Source organism: Rhamphochromis longiceps, linkage group LG6 (genome assembly GCF_057381845.1).
Source record: "Rhamphochromis longiceps isolate RC_006_pf linkage group LG6, R_longiceps_female_GT1.1, whole genome shotgun sequence".
Lineage (NCBI taxonomy): Eukaryota > Metazoa > Chordata > Actinopteri > Cichliformes > Cichlidae > Rhamphochromis > Rhamphochromis longiceps.
This window is the reverse complement of record NC_140562.1, coordinates 32,319,600-32,337,021: the sequence shown is the minus strand read 5'-3', so window position 1 is coordinate 32,337,021 and position 17,422 is coordinate 32,319,600. Positions and strand designations below refer to the sequence as shown.

Below are 17,422 nucleotides of genomic sequence, written 5' to 3'. Positions count from 1 at the left end.
AGGGTCTTAAGCTTCGTGAAGCGCGACGTCTTCACAATCTATTGTGTTAGAGACTAGAGCATAAAGGATAACTGCAATACATGCTTACAATAACACATATAATCTAGGAATGTGTCAGGCCTGAGGCCTTAACTCATTTAGCTTCTAACTGTATTTTAGTCTACTTGGTAACAGATGACCAGAGTCAATAATTTGCCCCAGAGACCCTGAGGGCTTGAAGTTTATTACCTTGTATGGAAGGTGTTATAGAAAAGAGAAGTTCTATGTCTGTTTATAGCCATTAAAGATGTACAAGATGTACCATTCACTGTAACTAATGTCTTTGTAAACATACACGGCAGACCCAGTGGCATTTTGATAAGTTTTTATTAATCCCTACACGGTTGCTGTACATTCGCACTCAGAGCTGCAGCTCTCCCGCTGCAGCTCTCCCGCTGCAGCTCTCCCGCTGCAGCTCTCCCGCTGCAGCTCTCCCGCTGCAGCTCTCCCGCTGCTTTATAAGTGTTCTCCATATGTATTTTTGTCAGAAGACATATGCTGATGTTTTCTCCTAGCTGTTAATAAACTCACCGTTTGATTGCACTTTTCTGGGGCCTCCGTGGATTGTGACACTGCTCTACATTGATCGATTTCGCGACAGTACATTTTTACATTCATCCTCCTTTCAATAATATGAAAGATGCCAGTGCTGAATGTTGAAAAATAAAATAACCCAACATTATGATGAACCCACCTCCAAACTTCATTATTTGTGTGGTGTTTATTGGGTTATATGACTTTTGACCTTCAAACATGCTATGTATTAGTCTCATCTGGCCAGACTATATTCTAACAGTATTTCACAGGGTTGTCAAAGTGTGGTTCAGCAAACTCTGAATGCGCTTTAATATGCTATTTCTTCACCAATGGAGTATTCCACATTGAACATTTACACAGGCCATGACAGTTGTGTGCATTACTTATTTCCTTTGAAATGATTGTATCAGCTAATTTCTGTAGCTTTCTGCAAGGGGTCCTTGGCCTTGAACATCTCTTTTAATAATCGTTTTCAATTCTCTGTCTAAAATCTTTTTGGGATCATCAGGTCTTGATCAATTTATGGTATAATGATGTTCTTTCAACTTCTTTTTTTTACCCCAACAGTGCTCACTGGAACCTTCAGTAGTTTAGAAATTCTTCTGTTATCAATATGTGTTGCAACAGTCTCAAGAGACCACATTGGTTTTACCCATCATGAGATGTTTGTTAAGCAAAACCTCAGTAATGACACAGCTTTTTATAGCCCATCAGTTGAGACTGAACCAGGTGATAGTAATTTGCCTAAGTGACAGAATTGCTTTCTTATTACTAATACAGTTCAGCTGGTGTCACAGCTCTCCATGCCTTTTTGCACCTTTTTCATGTGTTCAATACTTTTTCCGTGTCATTTTTCATTATTATACATGCTTGTAATAATGACTTGTATGGACTGGATGGATTGTTACTGACATGGCAAGAATTTTATGTTAATTATACCTTTAGAAATATGTTTACTCAGAAAATTGGTGACTTATTTTACTCGCTGTAAGTGTCCACTGCTTTCTGTTCAGCTTCATTTCAGAAGTTGATCTCATGGCTCTGTGTTCTGCAGTATTTGTTGGGCGTGGATGTTAAATTATGGAGAAACTCTCTTCTCACATATCCAGAATTTTGCACTGGAACATGATGCATCATTCAAGCTGTTTTCTGAGTTGTAAGTTTTTATCTCTCCACAGTTTTCATTTCTGCCACCATTTGGTTCCCCACTATTCCAGTAGCTGAAATACAGATAAAATTATAAGAGTTAAACTCAACAGGTCAGTCAGTCTTTGGTTTTTAGTAACAAGATATTAACCAAATAATTTTTGTTAATGTACTTGATGACATAAAAAGACTTTATGGACAAGAAAGAGATTAAATTTTTATTTCAACCTTGTAGTCATTTGAGTCCCATCCACCCATTTCCATGTCCCCTCTGTCTCTGAGTCAGTCAGTCCAATCCACAAATGCTTCTTGAACTTGTTCACAAAGTTCTTTATTTAGAAAGAGAAAAATTAAATGTACACATTCAGAACTTAAAGTGATGTATCATCATCCTTTCTTCTGCACACATCTATGTTTGCACACACACAAACCTGTTCTTCTCGGCTGTTGATGATCATCAGGTCTGAACCTTTTTTAAGGCAGTCTCGTCTACTTTCTTCCCAGGATTTCTGCTCTGAAGAAATTTGGTACCAACTATCACTGAAGGCCACCCATGTTTCTTGGCAATCTGTTTAAGAAAAACAGAATAATAATTTGTGCTTGCTTTGTGATAGGTAGCATACATAGAATTAAAAGCACTTCAGTAAATATACACATGACTAAGCACAATTTATCAAGTCTTATGTAAAATCTAGATCTAAATTCCCTGAAACTGTATGTGCTGTATATGTTAAACATTTTACAATTTTGTGTTGTGTGGCCTCAGAGGGAGTGCTTTCACATCTAATAATTTGTCTCTAATAATGTTGTTCGAGTCAGCAATTGTCACTGAAAACCACCACTTAGAGTTAGAGGGAAGTTAGAGAGAAATGATCTTTTCTCTTTTGTCCTCTTCTTGTTTTGAAGTCTTGATGGTGTTACAAGCATCACCACATCTATATTCAGCTGTGTGAGAACTGAAGAAGGCTGCAGATATAATTGGAGCTAAGAAGTCAGCTAAACTCTTTTTTTGTTTTTGTTTGTCTATGCAGGTTTTAACAATCAACAAGCTATTAGAAACTGTCTAAATGTGAACATATAGAATGTTGATATTTTCACTCACATTAGATTTAGTTCAAATTGACATTACATTTACAACTTTACTTTTCAAAGGCCTTTCTCAAGATCTGTCCATCCATTCTATAGCACTTATCCTTACCTCGGCCGCGGGGGGGTTGGCATGTGTTCAGAGGCAGATTGGCAGTCTGACACAGGGCTAACACACAGACAGACAACCATTTTCAACTACATTTACTCCTATGGGGAATTTTGAATGATCCTAACCCACTAGAGAATGAGTGAAACCATGCAAACATAGGGAGAACATGCAAACTCCACACACACCACACAAACCCAGGATTCCTGCCTCACCATGCTTTTTAAAAAGCTACATTTGTTAAAGTGTTAAAGAGACAAAAATGTTGTTAGAGATAAATGCACGATCGTGGCTCAAGAGTTAGCAGTTTGTCTTGTAATCGGAAGGTTGCTGGTTCGAGCCCCGGCTCCGACAGTCTCAGTCAATGTGTCCTTGGGCAAGACACTTCACCCGTTACCTACTGGTGGTGGTCAGAGGGACCGGTGGCGCCAGTATCCGGCAGCCTCGCCTCTGTCAGTGCGCGCCAGGGTGGCTGTGGCTACAATGTAGCTTGCCATCACCAGTGTGTGAATGTGTGGATGACTGAATGTGTAAAGCGCTTTGGGGTCCTTAGGGACTAGTAAAGTGCCATACAAATACACGCCATTTACCATCAAGCATTAAGATATAATTACATTGAAGCTTTCTCTGAAGGTCGTCTCTGCTTGTGGTCATGTCTTCCAATCTTTTCTGGAGCTGGTCTCTCTCTTTAACCAGAATGTTGAAACTGGTCTGTAACTGGTTTCTCTCGCTGGTCACGTTGTCAGCAAGCTTGTGTAGTATCACTGTCTCCATTTTCCACTGAGATTTGCCTTGGGTGACTGTTGGACACATCATCATAAAATAAATACATCACCTGTGAGGATTTTAGCATGCTAATTACATTTCTGTTGTACTCACATAGAAAAACCACAGCTATGAGTCCAGTCAGGAGGAAAAGACACAGCAGACCCAGAAGAATCACAGCAGCTCTCCAGTAACTCTTCTTTACATCTTCAGAACCTACAGGTAGAAGTAAATATTTGTTATATGTCTAATAATAAAATATGTTTATATCCTCATAGGGCTGTTTGATATAACGATATATATCAGATGACGATATAAAAACGTCTATTGTTTCATTTTATGCTATCGTTTGTTTCGTGGTGTCGCAAAAATTCTTTGACCGGCTGGAGCAGCATCTAATAACCAACTCGCAAAATAAAACAAAATAAAAACAAACCAACAAACACGACTACACCAGACGTTATGATACAGACTTATAATTTGCACCGATGTTTTTTCAAAATTCTATACGCGAAAAGTGAGCGCGAGAGCCCTCGGTGCGCCTGCTTGCTGCTGAAGTCAAAGTAAACTTTATTGTCATCTCCACTACATACAGTCCAGTATATAGAGAGACGAGACGACGAGGCTCCAGTTACAGCAGTGCAAGTAAACAAACAATAAATATAAGAAGAGTAAGAAAATAAATATACACTTTAGGACCAGGGGTAAAGGGATCAATAACAATTTAAAATTTATAATTTACAGTTTGAGGGTTTAAAGTTTCACACACAACCCGTCGAAAGGGGAGGGGGGTGGCTGCTTCCAAATAGAGCACATTTCATTTATAATGATGTAAATCCAAGCCCATTATGTATTCATGATTTGAATCCTGGGTTGTGTGAAATCTCAGAAATGCACCCTAGACAAAGTAATTCTGTGAACTAAGGTGAAGGTCTGTTAGGTTATGTTGTGGTGATCCTCGGTTTGAGGGATGGGTGTTCATACTGGAGTGCAAAATTAAAAACTATGGAAGATGGACAAGAAAAGTTCAAAGCCATCAGGTGCTCAGTTTAGAAAAAAGAGAAAAGAAGTGGAGGAGAAAGGAGCAAAAGATACAGGTAAGCAGATGTATCAGTGGATAATGGCAGGTCATCCTGAAACAATCAGAATCAGAATACTTTATTAATCCCTAAGCAAATGATGTGGATTACAGTTGCTCCAAAAAGAAATGGTAAAAATAGTAACAGTAACAGACTAAACTCTTGAACAATACATTATGTTACAGATTCTAATATTAATTAGTCATTGTCAATTTTTGATTTGTCCTGTTCTCATTGTATGACGAATTATGATGGCTGTTTGGTAGCCGTTTGCATACAATGCATTCTCTCTCTCTCTTCATATGTGTGTGTGTATAACAGTTTTATGTTAATGTACAATACTTAATATGTTTTGTGTGTGTGTGTGTGTGTGGGGGGGGGGGGGGGGGGGGGGGGGTGTTCGCCCAGGGCGCCAAACAGGCTAGGACCGCCACTGCATGCATCGGTTACATCACTCGACTCCAGCTACCTGACGTGCAGCTGGAAGCACTTCCCGCAAGTCGAGCTGCCCGAGATTCACAGAATTTACAGAAAATGTTACATTTTTGTGATTTATATTGTTATCGGGATGATAGAATTCTTATATCGGGATATGAGATTTTGGTCATATCGCACAGCCTTATATCCTCATACATTTTATTATAACACCAATTACTATTTTTATCTAAAATCAGCATCTGAGAATGAGTCTTGGTGGCAACGACACAAATACTGTTAGTTTCAAAGTATTTGTATTGTATTGTTTTCTCTTCAGCGCTCGTTCCAAATGGTGTTTAAATTAACCTTGAAACTAATCAAAACTAAAGTAAATACAGACATTAAATAAAAACTAAACTGAAAAACCCACACATTCTGGAAAACAGCTGAGTGTAAACCCAGATAAAAACAAAACAAAACTGTATATCTCGATCAAAATTAACACCCAGCAAAAAATCCAAAACTACAGTAACACTACAGCAAGCCAGACTCTAGATTACTTTTTCCTGAATTAAGTCTTTTTTCTTCAGACAGTTTGTATAGAATTTTCAGTTTTATTTTTAGATTTGTGCACAAAACTTTAGCAACACGTAATTGTAATATCTATAGATAGGTTTGTGGTTTTTACCTGGGGGTGAAGGTCCAGTTGTTTTACGTTGTATGGTTTGGATCACTTCATGATTCACATAAATGTCTTCCACAGTTTGATGCTCCCTTTTAGACTTTCTGCGACAAGCTAATACTTCATCCGTACTCGCATAGACTGCATCCATGATTTTTATCTGCATTGGAGGTTTATTTGGGTCTTTAAGTCTCTGAGGTGATCAGTGCTTTGCGAGAGTCTCTGTAGTTGTGTGTAGTAGCTCTGAACTGTGTGAAAATATATTGACACAAGCAGTTCTCTTTTTAACAGGGAACTGAGATCTGATGGCACTCCTCAGGACTGTGTTAGAGGTTTTGACTGCATTTGTCTTTGTATTTGAATATGCACTTAGTACTAGCTGCAGCACTTTTTCCACTTGAAAGAATTTAAAATATATCACACATTATAAGCAGTGATGGGAATAACGGTGTTAGTTGCCATCAGTAACGCTGTTACTTTTTTCAGTAACGGGTAATCTAACTAATTACTACTCCTATCGTTACAACGCCATTACAGTTACTAACAAGAAAATGCGGTCCCTTACTATTTTTCAACAAACAGACGGTTGAAGCTGTGTTCAGCTTAACGCATCTTATATCAGTTGCATGGAAGTAGCTGACTACGTAAGTAATCTGGACGCTACAGCTTTAAGCAGCTGCGCGCAGGGTTGTCAAAGTGTGGTTCAGCAAACTCTGAATGCGCTTTAATATGCTATTTCTTCACCAATGGAGTATTCTACATTGAACGTTTACACAGGCCACGGCAGTTGCGTGCATTACTTATTTCCTTCAAAATGATTGTATCAGCCAGAGGCGGAGGCAGACATTTGATACACCCGGGGCTTAGCCCTAATGGGTAGTACGCATGTGGAATTTGGGGGTGGGGGGCGGGGTGGGGGGGTTAGAAATGACTGAAAGAATCAGAATCAAAACTAGATGATAGTAGCACTAAATATCATCATAGACCTGCACTACACTTATTTTTTAATTCTACCAAAGTCCACTATTTAGATTGAGAAAAGTTTATATAATTATTTGAACTTGTTGTGCAAACAAGCTGCAAAACGTAATAAATATAGAATTTGAAAAATAACAAACCTAAAAAGAAACACTAGGTACGAGATACATGAGTACCTATGATACGGTGATACTTTTGTTAAACAACCATTTGACTAACATGTCTGTGTCACCTGCTCTTGTTCCATCTCTGTTCCTCTCTCTCTCTGTGTGCTGACAATCAAGCCAAACACCAACATCATCAAATATACAGTTGAAACCCGATATTTACAAACTCGTCAGATAAAAACACAAATACTTTTTTAATTGTAACATCAAATCCGACTAAATGTTTATTTTTTTAGATTGATAAATATAAAAAACATATTTGTTAACTTTAAGAGTAAAGAGAGAAACTATCTGTATTTCTTAATTGTAAATGGCACCAAAATGTATTCAAAATTGAGCCACACTTATGGAGCTCCACAGTTCTTTTCCTGGTGTTTTGGTTGACATCTCTTGATGTTCCCATGTCACAGAAACAGGCTCTGTGTTTTGCCTTATATGCATCCACAGGTGTGCCACCAATTTACTCACATGGACTCTACTAACCTATCAGAAGCTTCTTCAGCTCAGAATGGAATCGTCTGGAGTTTTCTTATTAATTAACAATAATCTTAGTGTATATGTACTCCTATATTTCATGAAAGTGATAGAAAATAGACAGCTCTGTCTCTCTTTATTCGGACATTTAACTAATTCAAAAGATATTTCAATATTTATTTATCCAAAACAAAACAAGTTTACTCTAAATTGATGTTGTACAGTAAAAAAAATGTTCTTGTGTTTTCCATAAAGTGTATGTAAATATCTGGTTTAAACTGTGAATATACTGCTGTGTATTGAAATTCCTCTTGTTTTGCATAGAAATATACTGAACAACATACAAAACATAATATATAAAATAACACCTACCAGAGTTTTTTCTTTGAAAGAAGCCACTTATGTCCATTCTTGTATATCAGTACATTACTGAAACCGATTTATTTAGCCATGGAGGGTAACAACTGAAAATATGAAATAAACACACATGTAAGCTAAGACTGTTCGGCTTTTCACTTTGCCGTTTGTTGATTCACTTGAAGAGCAAGTAACGTAATATGGGTCAAGTGATCAGTTTGATATCAATCTTTCGTGATACACCATCATATTTACATTATTTGTACAGTACGAATGATTTGCTTTGGTACCTGGTGGAACTTCAGTTCTCCTCTGTCTGCCTGGCTCCCAGTGATGCGCGAATCATGAACGAATCGTTCAATACTCGAGCATCACTTTACTGACTCATGAATCATGATTCACAAGCCCAAGTGACTCACTGGGTCATCCCTGTTGCTGTTAGCAGCAATGTATCTAGCTTATAATTAAAATTGTGGAGAAAAAAAAAAACATCCAGTATCGTAACAAAAAAAAATTCTGCTCTGAACTGGAAGAAAAAACCCTGAGTAGAAGCTCACATCAAGAAAATAGCTCGGTTTCACCAGTGTCACTATTTTTATTGGGTTTTACCCCTTTCTTGTGGGATTATTTTCCAACCGTGAGTGTTCAGAGCCGTACCGGCCTGTAAGTGGATGGGTGCCGACATGCATGCGGCAATAATGATGCTGAGTCAAGGGTCCTATTATACTTTGTTCTGTCTTTGCTGAGTTCATGTAAGAGTTTAAGCTAGTGTAAACGTGTTATATGCCTAGGAGAGAGAGGAGTGTTTTCAGGGCAGTCTCAGGTTTGTGGAAGACCAGCCCAGGGGTCCAGGATGGTGAGAGGTTTATCTATGTTTATCTGTTTGTTTTTGTTAGTTTTGCTTTGGGTTTATCTGTGGTTTATGTTGTGGCTCAAACAGGCACTGAAACACTGAGATATAACCAACGTGCAGGATCAGTCTATTATCAATTGTGGCACTATGACTCTGGATAATGTGAATAATCAACAGGAATCGGTCTCATTCATTAGCTGGAACGTCAAAGGGCTGAATAATTTGGTTAAAAGAAGCAAGGTATTTAGTCATTTGAAATCGCTCAAACCTGACGTGATGTTTCTACAGGAGACACACTTAAATACTAACTCCCAAAAAAGATTAGGTTGTAAGTGGATTGGACAAATATATCATTCACGTTTTAACTACAAAGCCAGGGGAACAGCAATCTTAATTAGGAAGGGGGTTCCATTTGCACACTCTGAAGTGATATCAGATCCTAATGGCAGATATGTTGTTGTAGTGGGCAAGCTGTTTAACACACCACTAATACTGGCTAATATTTATGGACCTAACTGGGACAACGCACAGTTCTTTCTTAATTTTTTTTCGACTCTCCCAGACCTTGTCTCCTATAAACTAATTCTAGGTGGAGACTTTAATTGTGTCCTTTCTCCCCAGCTGGACCGATCAAGCGTGAGGTCGAGCAACACCCTCTCGTCAGCAGCAGTGGCTATTAATTCCCTACTTCGTTCTTACGGCTTATCAGACCCTTGGCGTGCAACAAACCCATCTATGAAGCAATTTTCCTTTTTTTCCCCTGTACATCATAGTTACTCCAGGATTGATTACTTCATTGTCGATAACCAGCTACTTCCCTTGATTTCCAGCACCAAATACCACAGTATAGTGTTGTCAGATCATAGCCCTGTGCAGATGGGTCTGGTTTTTCCAGGTAATGTAGCGCCCCAACGAACGTGGCGGCTAGACCCCCTATTACTTTTATGTGAACGCTTTAAAACGTTTCTCAGCAATCAGATTGACTTCTTTCTAGAAATTAATGACACTCAGGATGTGTCGAGGGGAGTCTTGTGGGAGTCTATGAAAGCCTATATTAGGGGCCAAGTTATTTCTTATGTGGCACACAGAGACAAGGAGCGCTCTAAACAACTTAAAGAACTGGCTGACAAGATTGCGGATATGGATAGGCGTTACGCTCTTTCACCTACGCCAGATCTTTTTAAGGAGAAATTACTGTTGCAAACTGAATTTGACACGCTTATGACATGGAGAGCCGAAAGAAATATTTTTAAATCCAGGCAGGTATATTATGAGCATGGAGATAAAGCGGGGAGGCTCCTTGCACTTCAGCTCAAACAGCGGTCAGCCGAGCGCGTGATTTCGGGAATTGAAATAGGTGCTGATTCGATATCTCACGACCCCCGAGTCATTAATGACCAGTTCAAATATTTCTACTCTACCCTATATCAATCAGAGGTGGGCAGTAATTCATCCGAGATCTACTCGTTTCTTGACTCGCTGGATCTTCCCAAGCTCTCTCCGGACGCTCAGTCGCCTTTGGAACAGCCGTTGTCGATTGAAGAGATAACGAACGCTATTAAATTATCTCAGACTGGAAGGTCGCCAGGTCCGGACGGTTTCCCCATGGAGTTTTACAAGGAATTCTCTTCGAAGCTCACACCTATTTTAGAATCAGTTTATGCTGAATCTTTTGCTACTGGCAATCTGCCGCAGACGCTTACCCAGGCCACGATCTCAGTCTTACTAAAGAAAGATAAAGATCCTGTACAGTGTAGCTCATACAGGCCAATAAGTCTTTTGTGCTGTGACTATAAGATTTTAACCAAAACTCTTGCACTACGGTTGGACCCTATTATTTCCACCATTATTAATGAGGACCAAACAGGCTTCATTCCCGGACGGCAGTCATTTTTTAATGTGAGACGACTGTTTAATGTGGTATTCTCCACCCATTCGACAATACAACCGGAAGTTATTCTGAGCCTTGACGCTGAAAAGGCGTTTGATAGAATCGAATGGTCCTACCTTTTCACAGTTCTGGAGAAATTCGGCATGGGACCTACTTTTTGTAGATGGATTAAAGTCCTATATTCAACGCCTATGGCTGCAGTCAGGACAAATGGTCTGATTTCGGAATATTTTTCGCTCTACAGGGGGACGAGGCAGGGCTGTTGCCTGTCACCCTTCCTGTTTGACATTGCGATCGAACCGCTGGCAATTGCTATCAGATCTGATGAGAGGATTAAAGGTATATCCAGGGGTGAGGTAACTCATAAAACTCTGCTTTATGCTGATGATCTCCTTTTGCAGATATCAGACCCAATTGGGAGTATGCCCCACCTGTTCCGCTGGCTGCGGGAGTTCAGCAACATATCGGGGTATAAGGTTAATTTATCAAAATCTTTACTGTTTCCATTGAACAATCTGGCAAAACAGACCACTTATGACGATTTGCCTTTTAAAATCGAAAATGACAAATTCACATATTTGGGACTGGAAATAGCTGGCTCGATTAAGACTATTTTCCAGTATAACTACAGGTCTATTCTGGACAGTACTAAATCTGATCTGGGTAGGTGGTCAAAACTTCCACTTTCGCTGGCAGGACGGATAAATGTGGTGAAGATGACTGTAATGCCCAGGTTTCTTTATCTATTCCAAATGATCCCCATCTTTCTCCCCAAATCCTATTTTGCCCAGCTGGATCGCTTTGTCTCTTTGTTCATATGGAACAAAAAACCTGCACGCATAAGGAGAGCAAGCCTGGAGAGAGCTAAAGCTGATGGTGGTTTGGGCTTACCTAATTTCCTATTCTATTATTGGGCTGCTAACATTGTCAAGCTGACATATTGGATAACCATGTTTGCGGATGGGGAGGGTCCAGTCTGGGCAGATATGGAACTGAGAGCTACACTCCCAATCTCTCCGATTTCGATCTTAACTGCCCCTCTCCCACTGAATGTCAAAGCATCTGGGCTGAACTCCAATTTGGTGGTTCAAAATTCAATTAAGATCTGGGGTCAATTCAGGAAACATTTTAACTTGACAAATACTTGTAGCTTTTCTCCGATAATGTTCAACCATCTTTTTACACCATCTCAAATAGATCATTCATTTGCAGTCTGGCACAGAAACGGTCTGGTTTTCTTTCAAGATCTCTTCACTGAGGATGGCTTTGTTTCATTTAAACATTTGTGTGAAGACCATAACTTACCAAAGTCTCACTACTTCAGATACCTTCAGGCTCGGAGTTTTGCTTCTAAATTTCTCCCAGGGTACCCGTCTCTGCCCTCTAAGGACCTACTGTATCTAGTTCTTAATGTGAGTCAGCCCACTAAAAGAGCAATATCGAAGATTTATGCATTGATTCTTGAAAGCTGCCCTCATACATGGGACAAACCTAAGGCGGCGTGGGAAGGGGAGGTTGGAGAACTCATCTCAGAAGACATCTGGAAGAAAGCCATACAGCGTATACATACGTCTTCTCTCTGTATTAGACATGGCCTGATTCAATTTAAGGTCGTCCACAGGCTCCACTATTCTAATGACAGACTGTCTAAACTGTACCCTGATGTTGCACCGAATTGTCCTAGATGTGATTACTCTCCTGTTTCTTTGGGGCACATGTTTTGGTCATGTCCCTCCCTGTATGGTTTCTGGACATCAATTTTTCAATCACTGTCAGCTATATCGGGTGAAACACTGCGGCCTGACTCTTTGATAGCTATCTTCGGTGTACCTCGGGAAGAGCTGAGACTCTCTCCCCTCCACAAAAACGCAATAGCCTTTGCCTCGTTGCATGCCCGCCGTCTGATACTGCTGAGCTGGAAGGCGTCGAACCCTCCTTCCTACGTCCATTGGATTAGAGAGGTGATGTTGGGATTAGCTCTGGAAAAAATTAGGTATACCGTGCGCGGCTTGGAGAGTAAATATGACAAAACCTGGTCACGGTTCATAACTCATGTCAAGAGTCTGTCTTTTGCCTGATTTATTGTTCTTTACTTGTTGGTAATTTATGCTCTTGCTCTCTTCTCGGACTGCTGTCCATAGTCTCCTCAATGCCCGTACTTTGACTGTTGGGATTTCTTTAATCCCTTTTTCTTCTTTGTTTCTTCTCTCATGTGCCGGGGTCCGGCTGTTGGTGCTATAATGACTGTCACAGATTGGTTTGAGTGTTTCTCCCCCCCCTTTTTTTTTTTTTTTTTTTTTTTTTGTGTTGTGTGTATTGTGCTTCCTGGTTGTGGGGATGCCACCTGGATGGGGGTGGGGGGTAGGGTTCGCAACTTTTGTAAGAAATTCTGGACTGTTTTGTTGGAAAACTATAAATAAAGTTGTAAAATGAAAAAAAAAAAAAAAAAAAAAAAAAAAAGTAGTATGAGAGACTTATTGCATCTGAGAATGGGTCTTGGTGGAAGCGAAACAAATACCATTACAGTGGAACCCCGGCTTACGAAGACCCCATTTAACGAAAAATTCAAGTTACAAAGGCACTTAACGGCAATATTTCTGCCCGTGGTACGGCAAAATGCCCGCGTAACAAAATAGATAAAATAGAAAATTTTAAAAAATTTAATTAAATTCCATAATGTTATGTACATGTACACGTACGTATGTATGCATGCATATGTATACTTTCTTCAGACAGTTTGTATAGAATTCTCAGTTTTATTTTTAGTTTAGTTTTGTGCACAAAACTTTAGCAACACGTAATTGTAATATCTATAGATAGGTTTGTGTTTTTTACCTGGGGGTGAAGGTCCAGTTGTTTTACGTTGTACGGTTTGGATCACTTCATGATTCATGCAAATGTCTTCCACAGTTTGATGCTCCCTTTTAGACTTTCTGCGACAACCTAATGCTTCCTCTGCATTCTCATAGACTTCATCCATGATTTTATCTGTATTGGAGGTTTAGTTGGGTCTTTAAGTCTCTGAGGTGATCAGTGCTTTGCAAGAGTCTCTGAAGTTGTGTGTAGTAGCTCTGAACTGTGTGAAAATATACTGACACAAGCAGTTCTCTTTTTAACAGGAAACTGAGATCTGATGGCACTCCTCAGGGCTGTGTTTGGGATTATGACTGCATTTGTCTTTGTATTTGAATATGCACTTAGTACTAGCTGCAGCACTTTTTCCACTTGAAAGAATTTAAAATATATCAAGCATTATAAGTATGAATAAAAACAGGAGAGAAGGCCACTGCATATTAATCCTAAAACATTATATATTAGAATATGTTTATAAAGTGAATACTTTCCATGGAACATGGGATGCAAAAAGTTGGGAAATGGCTTCAATTAGAGCATCGTAAAATGACAAGAGATCGTAAGACATGTACCCTCAGGCTAGATTTAGAGATGTTCTTTCCTATTTCACTTTTGATTCCCCGCTTAACCAGCGTTTCTCCCTGTCCAGAATGTGTGCATCCATCTCATTGAAAGAATGGCCTAATCCTTGGATTGGACCAATTTTTGGCACAATGGTCTTTGATCAGTGGTTCTTGATCAATGTTCAATTTGCATATTAATAATCAAGAAACTGACTTCACAGCCCAATGTTCACCAGTGGTGCTAGTTTCAGTTATTATGCAAATATACTGTTAATAAGCTTGGGGAAACCTGCAGTCAGCTGAGACTAAAGAAGTCACTTGGATGACTGAAGAAATTTTTCTCCCACTTGAAAAGCTACATCCAGATGAACAGAATCAACTCTTCTTTCCTTACCTGGATGATTGAGCATGCATTAAGACTTTACTGTAATGCAATCTTTATGAGATATCACAGTCTTGTTTTGTTGCTTTGTCTTTGTACTTAAATGCCTGCTTATTGTCTCAAAAAATGTGAATTTTGTCACAACATGGTGTTATTCATGAACAAAACAAAAAGCATTTCTCATAGTTTTTTTGTCATTGTGTCGTGTTGTGATCTCTATCTTGCTGTGTCTCCCATGTGTTATAGTCTCCCAGCTAAATTGTGTGATTACTGTAAACAATTCACACGATTGTGTTCTGTTTCTGTCCATTTGCATTCTTCCTCTTTTCGTCCAGTTGCTTATGTATGTGTTTTGTTCTATTACTTGTTAATTTGGGTTGAACCCAGGACTGTATAGGCGTTGGCTGAATAGCAGTGGTGTTCACCTTGGGGTGTCGGTCAGAACACACAGGACGCACAGATAAAGGTTATACCGTCTTTACTGTGATTCCTCAGCTTAACAGCAACAACAACACAGTCATGCAACCGCAGGCTTACAGAGTGGTGAGGGGTGTGGGTGTGTGGTCTGTGAACAGAACATATACAGAATACTGAATGTAATAAACATCTAAGTCATGAATTATGATGCATTAGCGTTCTTCGAATCTCACCAGAACTACAAATGGGAATTCCTATATGAACATCTACATGCACGAGTTTCATACACTACTCCCAAACCCATACAGTACATGACATTGATTGCCAATACACCCAACAACAATATATCACAAACACCAAATCGTTTAGCTTACAGCTAGCAGGTATGTAGCATAACAGGTAGCATTAGAAGCATGAACTAGCCACATAGCGAACAGGTCGATACACATTGCACTTCTACATCCACTAAATGTCTAATTGGCATAAAAGACTAAAACTGTCCTTTCCAGGCATGGCTCCACGTCTACTCACAGTTCTTTAGCGACGCACACAACTCACACCGTGTGTAGACATCCCCTGCTGAGTCAGTCTGCCAGGTGGCTCTTGCTATGTGTTAGCTCCAACTCTGATCACTGGAACATGTGCTCAATAGTGCAACTGTGCTCTCTCGCCCCCACACAGCTGACAGCCTTTCCAACAATTACTACTTCTGCAAATTTTGTGCTATTTTAACCATTCTGCTATTCTGCTCTTTCTTGCTCAGTAGTCTGCTATTTCTAACTTTTATACTTTAGAAAATACATGCATTGCTAGGGTTGCATACAATCAAGAGTGTACCACTCTAGCTAAGAAATGTCACTCAAAATCAGAGCTGGAAGTCTCTACCCGGACAGGTGTTCGAATCACAAATGATGCAATGTAGAGACATAAGCCTTTTGACAATATGTTTTCAGATTCTCCTGACACTCACAAATTTATTTGATACCGTTTTGCCATGAATTACATTTATTTCAGAGTATCAAATCTGTCCTTCCCTCAGACTCCGTCAGATGTCAAAATTTGGAAATTATATCATTTTTTTTCTTACGTGCAGTATCCTAGATCAGCGGTCCCCAGCCCCGGTACCGGTCCGTGAGTCGTTTGGTACCGGTCCGCGAGAGTTGAGGCTCGGGTGTGAAATGTATGGTTTTCAAGGTTTTTATCGGTTTTTAGCGTTATTTTGTTATCGTTTTTATCGTTAACTCGGTTTTCCTGGGTCTTTTCATGTGTGTTATGAATAAATCTTCTTTTTTTCAATACTGGTACTAGTGTTATTTGGTTGTATTTACCCGCGACACCTTAAAGGCCGGTCCGTGAAAATATTGTTGGGCATAAACCGGTCCGTGGCGCAAAAAAGGTTGGGGACCGCTGTCCTAGATAGATTATTGTAGTGGTAACAGTACGTATCTTTCCCGGTGGCTTATTTTGCAGGATGTGGAGCAAAAGAGTAAAAGCAGTTCAATCTTATAAGCTCCTGGAGCAAACCAATGTGCCAGGCTAGGGGAGTGTGGTTAAGGCATTTTAATTTATATAGAAGTGATTGAAGTTTATATATTATTGAATTATTTATAGAATTTGTAACACATTGGAATATGTCTATCATGTGGTATATTGTCGTTGATGTTTTCTCATGGGGAGGTTTATGTTTTCCATATGCTCGCTGGAATGGTAGAGTATAAAAGGAAGACAGCTGCTTTTGAGGGGGTTGGATTCTTTCTGTGTGTTGATGTGTCAACATGTATTCTCTTTAATAAAGTCTTCCATTTGATGGATGTATTTTACTCCAGCCTCGTGCCATTTTATTGGAAGTGACCCATGACCACCAGCCAAAACTGACACTAAACATTATCAGCTAACATTCAAATTAATGTCTGCTACCCTTCATGTAACACCACAGCCCCTGTGCACCAATAACAAAGATTTTTAATCCATCACACTACAGCAAACTAACCTCTTTATCCTATTAGTATTGCTATTTTAATGCAACCTTTAAATAACACAGTCTGCTTTACATCGACTTACATGTAAGCTTTAAATTTCCACTTTATCAAATAGGATTGAGCAATCCTTACCTTTAAATCTCTTCTTCCTCTCCTGTCCTGTCTTTCTTATCTTTCTCCATCTCTGAGTGACGTTAGCTCTCTTTCTTTGTTCTCTCTTTGAACTGCAGCAGCTGGAGTTTTAGCTAACAACACACTTGACCAAAAACTGCACACAAACAGTTTGTGTGTTTGCTGATGTTTGCTGAGCTGAAAAAACTTTGGATTTGAAATTACCTGCCACTTAAAAATCATTGCTACCTTTATGCTTGCTAATCTTCAGTAGGGCTAGCTAGATGCTGAAGTACTGCAAACGCAACTTACAGATGGTGTTGTCCCAAAAAAACAAAGTGCCATCCGCTTCGCCAGAGGTTGTTTGGTTTCCCCGATGTATAAATCCTGGCAATCCTCCTGGCACTTAACAGCGTACACTATGTTACTCTGTTTGTGTCGGGGGACCCGATCCTTGGGGTGGACCAGTTTTTGGCGCAGCGTGTTTTGGGGTTTAAAAGCCACAGAGAGTCGGTGTTTAGAAAAAATGCGTCTCAA

At 39.6% G+C, this 17,422-nt stretch overlaps 1 protein-coding gene across 3 annotated transcripts; it reads right to left on the bottom strand.

The window, feature by feature from the left end:
* Window positions 1-509: 509 nt before the first annotated feature.
* Window positions 510-15,457, bottom strand: LOC146668365 (CD209 antigen-like protein A). 3 transcript variants are annotated; one of them, XM_085410266.1, is made up of 7 exons: window positions 8,127-8,801; window positions 7,852-7,943; window positions 3,797-3,898; window positions 3,532-3,717; window positions 2,154-2,290; window positions 1,951-2,051; window positions 510-1,796 (listed from the first exon to the last, which is right to left on the bottom strand). In XM_085410266.1, exons 2-7 carry the CDS (start codon window positions 7,886-7,888, stop codon window positions 1,655-1,657), a joined length of 705 nt encoding a protein of 234 aa, XP_085266392.1. In that variant the 5' UTR covers window positions 7,889-7,943; window positions 8,127-8,801; the 3' UTR covers window positions 510-1,654. The 3 variants fall into 3 exon arrangements, with proteins under 3 accessions (XP_085266392.1, XP_085266394.1, XP_085266395.1); XM_085410268.1 differs by lacking the exons at window positions 7,852-7,943; window positions 8,127-8,801 and adding an exon at window positions 15,327-15,457; XM_085410269.1 differs by lacking the exons at window positions 7,852-7,943; window positions 8,127-8,801 and adding an exon at window positions 5,867-5,982.
* Window positions 15,458-17,422: the final 1,965 nt, after the last annotated feature.